Source organism: Gracilinanus agilis, chromosome 3 (genome assembly GCF_016433145.1).
Source record: "Gracilinanus agilis isolate LMUSP501 chromosome 3, AgileGrace, whole genome shotgun sequence".
In the NCBI taxonomy this organism is placed as follows: Eukaryota; Metazoa; Chordata; class Mammalia; order Didelphimorphia; family Didelphidae; genus Gracilinanus; species Gracilinanus agilis.
In genome coordinates this window covers 90,408,106-90,416,998 of record NC_058132.1, presented here as the reverse complement: position 1 = coordinate 90,416,998, position 8,893 = coordinate 90,408,106, and the positions used below count along the sequence as shown (strand labels likewise).

Here is an 8,893-nt window from a genome sequence, read left to right as displayed (position 1 = left end):
TAGGAGTTCTTTACCATGTTTGTGTCATAGGCTCCTTAGAGAATCTAATGAAACCTAGAGACCTTTTCTCAAAATAATATTCTAAATTACTGAAATAAAATACACAAGGTGACAAAAGAAACTAATTATTTTAAAATACAGTTTTCAAAAAAAATTGGGGGAAGGGGGCAGCTGGGTAGCTCAGTGGATAGAGAGCCAGGCCTAGAGACGGGAGGTCCTAGGTTCAAATCTGGCCTCAGACACTTCCCAGCTGTGTGACCCTGGGCATGTCACTTGACCCCCATTGCCTACCCTTACCACTCTTCTGCCTTGGAGCCAATACTCAGTATTGACTCCAAGACAGAAGGTAAGAGTTTAAAAAAAATTGGGGGAGGAGAAATTCATTATTCCCATGAAATCTATTTATGGATTATCTTGGAAGTCCACAAAACCCAGTCTAGACCATATGGTTTAATGGGATAAATACAATATACTCTTCTACTTATGAGAATCCAAATGAATGCCTTGTATCCACCTCTCTACTCCTCAAGTTGTGCTACAAAGGAACAGTAGCTCACATCTCTTTAACAGGGCAAAAACCTCCACCCCAATCCCACTCTATTATCATCATGAATCATACCAGAGAAGGATTTAGGCAGTTTTCCAACTTTTCTCTTTTTGAACTCATGAAAAGAGGTGAGTACAAAGGAGTACAATCAGGAAGTTAAAAAAGCAAACTAACAATGACAACAACAGCAAAATGGAAGCAAAGGCTACTCTTGGCTAACAGACTAAGGAGAAAGAAGTCCAGATCTCTCCCTCTGTCTCTTCTTCCCATACTGAGCAGAACAGGATGAGACTGGAATCAAAAGCTGGAGGGCAACTTTCTCACCAGTGTGTCCATCATCCTGGGCCACAATGGCTTTCTTCTCAGCTCTCCATTATCATTGTTCTGTAGATAAGACAAACCAATGTATCCTTTGCCTTCAGGGGATTTAAATTCTACTGGTGATAGCTTAGAACTTGAAGGTTTCATGCCAGGTTGTGATATCACAGGCCAGATAACATTTAGACTGTAATTTCTTGTGTGTTCGATATTATTTTATGGGAGTTTTCTGCTGTAATAAATCCTGTAAATTCTTATGATAGCTCAGGTAAGTGGAAGGAGGGCAGAGGCTACATGTAGAGGCAATGGTGGCAGAGGCTGAAGTGTAGATAGGTCTCAGAATATAATAGAGCTTTGAAATTTGGACTTATTAAAACTTTGAACCAGTAAACTGATGGACTAATGGGTCAGAAACATTGAACTTCTTAATGCTTGTGGGTAAGCCATAGGGATTAGCAGCATCCAGGGATTTTCCATCAGGAATCCTGATGCAGAAAGAGAAATCATAGGCAAACAACTGGTCTTCCCTTCAAGGCTCTGTTTCTATAATTTCTCATGTTTTCCTAGAGCTCTACAGTTTTCAGTGTTTTCACATATGTTATCTTACTTGTTTTTTGGAGTAGCCTTTAAAAATGTACAGAATAGATTTAATTAATTCCCACTTAACAGATGAAGAAACTGGAGGCCTAAGAGGTAAAGTGATTACAAATAATCTTAAAAATGCCAGTAAATAAAAAAAGCCACTACTTCTGTTTCCAAATCTGGCATTCTTACTACTTACTGCTTACTACTATACTCCAGTCATTTTTGTTTTTAAACTTATCTACTGCAGCAAACCATTCCAGCCCTATTGAGCAAATCTAACTCTAGGTACTCCACTCATTCCATCTTTTATTATCATCTACCAAATCCCCCAGGATTTGGTTTGATAGCTTGGGACCACTTTCTTTAGAGTTGGAATTGATTGCATTTTTTTTTCTTATTTGTTAATCTTCATTCTATGTCACATATGCCTTCATCATACTTGATCATCCCCAAAGACTAGTCCGATTCCTCCTTCATCAGACTGGGAATTCTCCAATTGTGAGGACTCCATTTGCATTATCTGAACAGAGTATCTCTGGGAGCATGTAATTGAGAGAGATTTATGTCCAGTGTGGGTGGGAGGTGGAGATGCTGCCCACCTTGGGGCTCCAGGCTGGTAGAAGCAGAGCCTGAGCAGAGTCTTCCAGATGCACTGAAACTTGATACTATAGATGACAGGGTTGAGAGCAGGTGGCACCAGGAGGTAGGTGTAGGCTACCAAGGCCAGTGGCAGTGGACCATGACTCCCAAAACGATGCATGACTGAAAGTCCAATCATGGGCACAAAAAACACTAGGACAGCCGCCACATGACTCACACAGGTCCTTGCAGCTCGCACTCTTTCTTCCCATGACCCTAAGCCCAGAATTACTTTTGCTATAGGCATATAGGAGAGAATAATGAGGACTGAGTCAATACCAGCTGTAGACAAGATAACAAAGAGACCATAGTGAACATTGACTTCAGTTTCATTACGTGCCAGCTTCATGATATCTGGATGGAAGCAGAAAGAGTGGGTAAGCCTCCGTTGTTCATTATAAGTCAACCTGAGTAGCAAGAATGGCAGGGGTAGCAAAGTGAGAGCTGAACGGACCAACACAGCCAGTCCTACCTTTGCAACCACTCGGTGAGTTAAGAGAGCAGAATACCGCAGTGGACAGGCAATGGCAGCCCATCGGTCTACTGCCATGGCAAGGAGCACTGATGACTCTGCCACTGAGGCAACATGGATGAAAAACATTTGGGTCAAGCAAACATCAAAGGCCACCTGGCTGATGCCAAACCACAACAAGCCTAATGTGGTAGGTAGTGTGGTGCCTGATAATGCCAGGTCAGTGACAGCAAGCATGGAGAGGAAACAATGCATGGGTTCACGGAGTGATGGATTCCGGGCCACTGCCACCAGTATGGCACCATTGCCTAGAGCAGCTGCAAGGTAGAGGAAGAAGAAGGGAATAGAGAGCCACTTGTGGATATCTTCTCTCCAGGGTATCCCAAGCAGGAGAAAGGCTGGCAATTGGGATGTTGTGTGGTTGGATGTCATGACCTAGTGGCTGGGGATGGCAGTACTCCATGCAGAGTAGGTGAGAAAGGTCCAAAGTTTAAGCCAGCTATGCGTGTGTTTTGTGTGTATATGTACCTCTGGGTGTAGAAAGGAATATCTTTCTAGGACCTGGTAGTAAAGGATCTTAGGATAAATTCTACATACAGTTGTCAGTCTGGTGACCAGTTGAGGAGTATTCAAATGTAAAACTAAGCCATGTCCATCTATCTAGTGTTTAACTATAGAAAACCTTCTAGCTTCTGACACCAGGGTTGATCCAGGTAGTGCTGGTTGATCCAGGTGCTGTATTGATATCAAAGTCAAATTTGAAAGTTAGGCCAGTGAAGAGGTATGCAGTGCAGAGGTAACACCTGGGTGGCAAGATAGTCAGGAAGTTTTCTTTATATGCTCTTCATATGCTCTACTGGAAAAGGATGACACCTAGAGAAAAGAGAAGCAGCATTAGCTCAACTCGGTTGCTTATTCATATAGAATTGGGGCATCTGGACACTATTTGTCATTCAGTCAATAAACATTTATTAAACACCTAATATATGCCAGACGCTGTGGTGATAGGGATTCAAAGAAGTCAAAAGATAGTCCCTGCTCTTAAGGAGTTGATAGGCTAGTTCAAACCATAATTAAATAAGAGTTTCTTCCATAGCATTGTTGACAATTTTTATATTTCTTCTTGAGCATGAGAATGATCCCTCTGAGAGGCAGCATATCTCTTTTCATTCTTGTCTCTACTCTGTCTAATCTGTGAGGCTCTTAATTTAGTGTTTCAGAGTAATTTTCAGAGGTGGGATTTCAACTTGGTCTTCAAATTTTGTAACCAGTAGTCTCTATAATATGCCACATTTCCTCTCCATAGTTCCCTGAATCTCTCCCCATCTTCTATTTAGGTTCCACTTCACTATCCTGGATAAATCAGAAAATGGTTTGCCAATAAGGTTTGTTAAGACTGTTAAAAATAAGGAATTAGGAAGAGAATGGCAAACATCTATGAATTCTGATGTGGGATTTAGTAGCAAAATCTGGTAAAACATCCAGGAACCTGTTCTGGTGGTTAGTTTTAAGGACTTCTTCCTTTTCTGTCTGGAAGAGTTTCTTTACAGTCTGTAAATGATTTACTCAGACAGCCAACATATTTTATGTCAAAAAAGGCAAGAAAATGGCAATAAGGTTGAAAGACTTTTTGTTTTTGTTTAAAGCTAAGGAAGGAGTCTCAAAGAAAAAGATTAGGTGGGATTTTTGCTCTTTGTGAATGGTATAGATTGACACTGACATTTTTAGATTGAGATGGCTTGATGTGTAGAGGACTGGACCTAAATTCCGGTAAGATTTGAGTTCAAATTTGAGGCACTTACTAGCTTTGTGATCTTAGGTAGGCATTTAAACTATTCCTGCTTCAACTATCTGCCTTTTGATCCAGCCATAGCACTGCTTGGTTTATACCCCAAAGAGATAATAAGGAAAAAGACTTGTACAAAAATATTTATAGCTGTGTTCTTTGTGGTGGCAAAAAAAAAAATGGAAAATGAGAGAATGCCCTTCAATTGGGGAATGGCTAAACAAATTGTGGTATCTGTTGGTGATGGAATACTATTGTGCTCAAAGGAATAAAGAACTGGAGGAATTCCATGTGAACTGGAAAGACCTCCAGGAACTGATGCAGAGTGAAAGAAGCAGAGCCATAAGAACATTGTACACAGAGACTGATATACTGTGGTATAATCGAATATAATGAACTTCTCTACTAGCAGCAATACAAGAATCCAGAGCAAGGCAGAGGGACTTATGAGAAAGAAAACTAGCCACATTCAGAGGAAGAACTGTGGGAGAAGAAACAGAGAGGAAAAACAACTGCTTGAACACATGGGCTGTTGGGGATATTATTGGGGATGAAGACACTAAATGATAACTCTAGTCCAACTATCGATAATATGGAATTAGGTCTTGATCAATGATACATGTAAAACCCAGTGGAATTGTGCATCAGCTAAGGTGGTTAGAGGGGTTTGGGGAGAGGGAAAGAACATGAAACATGTAAATATGGGAAAATATTCAAAGTAAAAATTAAAAAAAATTTTAACAAAAAAATAAATAAACTATTCCTGCTTCAGCTTTCTCAAATATAAAACGAATTTAATAATGGTACTTTCTTCTCAGGTGTTTTTCAAGATTAAATGAGATAATATTTGTAATGTGCTTTGCAAACCTTAAAACACTATGCAAAGCTAGCTATCATCATTCTAGATTATTTTTAAGATTTAGGTGACTCAAACTGGCATATACTTGATGGTTATTTCAGGTGATACATGAAGTGCTACAGTAGCTATAGCAGCTCACACCAGCTCCGGACCATCCTTTTTTAAGCTTACAGATTTATAGGCTATCACTTTACCATTAACCAGCAAGTATATGTAGTTAATAAATTTGTCCTCCATGGGCAATCTAATCCAGGCCCCAGATCAGAGGTTCAGACAAGGAAGAGCTTGTAGTCATAAAGATTTATTTTTCTGCCCAAGTGGCCAGCTTTGAAAGGTGCAATAAGAAACACTAAATGACTCAAGTTTTGAATGAATCTAAGATTTCATGCAAAAATTGCTGGTCAGAAATACTACATGTGTATATATATATACACATATATATGTGTGTGTGTGCAAATACATGTATATATGCCTTTTCTATTTACCTTTAATTCGAGGGCTTTCATTCTATTGATTATTTCCAATTTATCTTTTATATAGCTTGTACGTACATCATATATTATTTCCTTTTTAGATTGTAAGATCTTTGAGAACAAGGACATCCTTTTGCTTCTCCTTGTATCTCCAGCACTTAGAACAGTAGCTGTCACATAGTGGGGACTATGTAAATGTTTAGTAACAGACTACAAAAGGACAGATTTCTAGAGTACACAGTTAAGGAGCAGGATATGAATAATGATCTATTCAGAGAAGTTGAAATGGAATTATGATTAAAAAGAAAACTTAGAGTAGCACCCTAAGAGCCCAGAGGGGAGGCAGAATCTAGCAGGAGAAGGTGGTCATCCGTTTCAAATATGTCAGGAATTAATGATGAAGACTAAGAAAAAACCCGAGTTGCTCGTTGTTAATCGACCATACAGTTAGACATGAAATGTGTGTGTGTCTATTCCCCTATATGGCAAGGAAGGAAATAATGAATCTTAAGAGCATGTGGGAGTAAGGAAAAATCATCTCCAAAAGTATGCCACAGCTTTCAGTGCCCTTTGAAGGGCATGGCATTTGTTTAATCCCAGAAAAAGGAAGATGGTCAATTGCAAGTAAGGGAGTTAGGGGGATAAATGGCATCTCTTCACAAGTGTTTCTCATTAAATTATGATGATCATCCTCTGTTTCCAGAAGACAGATGTGAGGGCATTGTATAATGAATTTTTTCACAATAACTTTATATATAACACATATATATGTATGTATATACATACATATAATCCCATTTTTATCAATGGAGAAAATGAGCCTTAGAGAAGTTAAAAACCTTGCCTAGAGTCACATAGTAATTAAATGGGAGATTTAAATTCAAGTCTCTCTCAAATCTAGGCTCACTATTTTTACTCTATCAGGCTATGCCCTTTTAGGGTGGCCTTGCTCTGAATATATATCATGTAGAAATATTTTCTTTTGCAATTAAGAGGCCTTCGGACTCTCTGTACATGAGAATTCTCCTTCCTGCCTTCCCTTCTCCCCATATCTGTTCTGGGTTAGCTGCACCCCTGCTGTGGATGGGGGCTGGCCTTCCTAGCAGCCTATCTGAGTCACAGTGAGAACTAAGGCCTAACCTGGTGCTCTGAGATCCCTCAGCCAATATAAACATGGCTAAGATTCAGGCCTGGATTTTTACTGTCCTTCCTCCCCAGAGACACTGTTTCACTGGGGAAATGTTCCCTCACAGAAATAAGTACCTGTTTGGCTCTCATGACCCCACAGGGCCGGCACAACTGGAGACAAAGTCCTCTGGGCTCTCTCAACTACAAAAGCTCCCAAGAGGTCCTCTCCTCAGGGAAGTCTTTCTGGACACAGAACAAATCTTTGTGATCTTCCCCCATCTTGTAAGACAGTGTATTCCCCATTACTGGTAGTCTTTGATTTCATGTTGCAAGAACATTTATTAGGGAGGTAGTAAAAGGGGTTCTTGGGGTCTATTTGGATGTTGTCTTCAGTCCCTTTCAGCTTTGAGACTTTGTCACTCTGCTTCTCCAAAGAGAACTCTTTTCTCAAAGAATAACATTATTTGGAAAGGCAAGTTTGCTGTGTTTAAATCTCTCCCTGAAGAGTATGTAGTCTCTATAATTGCAAAGGGTTATGGGTAGTCTAGACAAGAATATTCTGAAGGGCTATGAAAAATTCTCTTTCCACTGATGTTCTTTGCTCTTGTTTCTAGGATGTTTGTACTACATCTAAATCAATCTTGTGCCCCCCCCCCCGTTCTGTTACCTTATTTTTTTTCCTTTTCAATCTAGGGGCATGGAAGCAACATTGATTTTTCATATTTTATTTAGCTCAGTGAAGAACTTGGCTATGGCACCAGTTAGAGAAGCTGAAGTCTAGCTTTTCCTTTAGAACTACAAAAAATGTCTTGATTAAATAGAGGGGATAAAGTATATATATATATATGTGTGTGTGTGTGTGTGTGTGTGTATACATATGGCATACAAATGCATATATTTGCATATATTTATATACACAAATAAGTCTTACAGCTTTATAGAAGGAAGAAAAAAGAAAATAAATAGAATACTATGTTATTTTAATAACCAAGTTTGGCCTCAGAGAAGAGTTCCTGTTATTGCAGATGTGAAGGACCAGGGGTGTTGAATGTTGCTTCTACTGTCAAATGCTATCAATGTGTTGACTGATCTTTTAAAATGTTTTTTACTTATTTTTTAAAAATTTTTGTCAAAAGGGAAGAATCAATGGGTCAGAGAGGGGAATGGATGTATACATATATCTCACCTAATAACCAAAAAAAGGAAAGCTATTCTGGAAATCATAAAATATGTGAGAACTTGTGTTACCATGGCAACAGGAGCCACAATGTAGTAAAAAACTAATTTTATTAGCTAGAAAATATAACTACCAACTTATTCCTTTAATAGCAAATGAAAAAAGAAGAAAAGAAGGAAAGAAGGTCGTTGAAGCATTGTTTAAACATACAGAAGAGAAAAGAAGCTAGAAAGAAAAATAGAACTGCAAGTCTTGAAAATTATATACTTAGTGTTTTTGTTTTTGTTTTTTAAATATAAACCCTTAACTTTCGTCTTGGAGTCAATACTGTGTATTGTCTCATAGGTGGAAGAGTGGTAAGGGTGGGCAATGGGGGTCAAGTGACTTGCCCAGGGTCACACAGGTGGGAAGTGTCTGAGGCCATATTTGAACTCAAGACCTCCCATCTCTAGACCTGACTCTCAATCCACTGAGCTACCCAGCTGCCCCCTTAATGTTTTTTTTACAGAAAAAGAAAGTTGTTTATTATAATAGAGCTTAAATTTCATGCACAATCCTTATTATCTATTACATTTCATACATAAATATACCCATTTCATTTGATTCTGATTGGGACACATTTTTTGGGTGGGGGGAACTAGGTTCTACAGTGGATATAGCACTGGATTTGGAATTGGAAGACTCATCTTCATGATTTCATATCTGGCCTTTCTGTATGACCCTGGGCAAATCACTTAACTTTGCCTTTGCCTTGGTTTCTTATCTTACTTATCTTATCTTCTTATCTGAAGGAAAAGAAAAGAGGAAGTGAGGGAAGGAGAGGGAAGAAGGGAGAAAAGAAAGAATGCAAAGAAAAGAAGGAAAAAGAGAGAAACAGAAAGGACATAAGTTGAATAGGTCTGTCCAGGT

The 8,893-nt window shown here is 39.0% G+C and overlaps 1 protein-coding gene across 1 annotated transcript; it reads right to left on the bottom strand.

Moving 5' to 3' along the window:
- Nucleotides 1-435: 435 nt before the first annotated feature.
- Nucleotides 436-2,993, bottom strand: LOC123238751 (olfactory receptor 51G2-like). Its single transcript, XM_044665956.1, has one exon. The coding sequence runs from the start codon at nucleotides 2,991-2,993 to the stop codon at nucleotides 1,884-1,886; it is 1,110 nt and encodes a 369-aa protein (XP_044521891.1). The 3' UTR covers nucleotides 436-1,883.
- Between the last annotated feature and the right edge of the window lie 5,900 nt (nucleotides 2,994-8,893).

Excerpts from the sequence above, each read along its gene's own strand:
- LOC123238751 (XM_044665956.1), bottom strand. The coding sequence starts at position 2,993 with ATGACATCCAACCACACAACATCCCAATTGCCAGCCTTTCTCCTGCTT.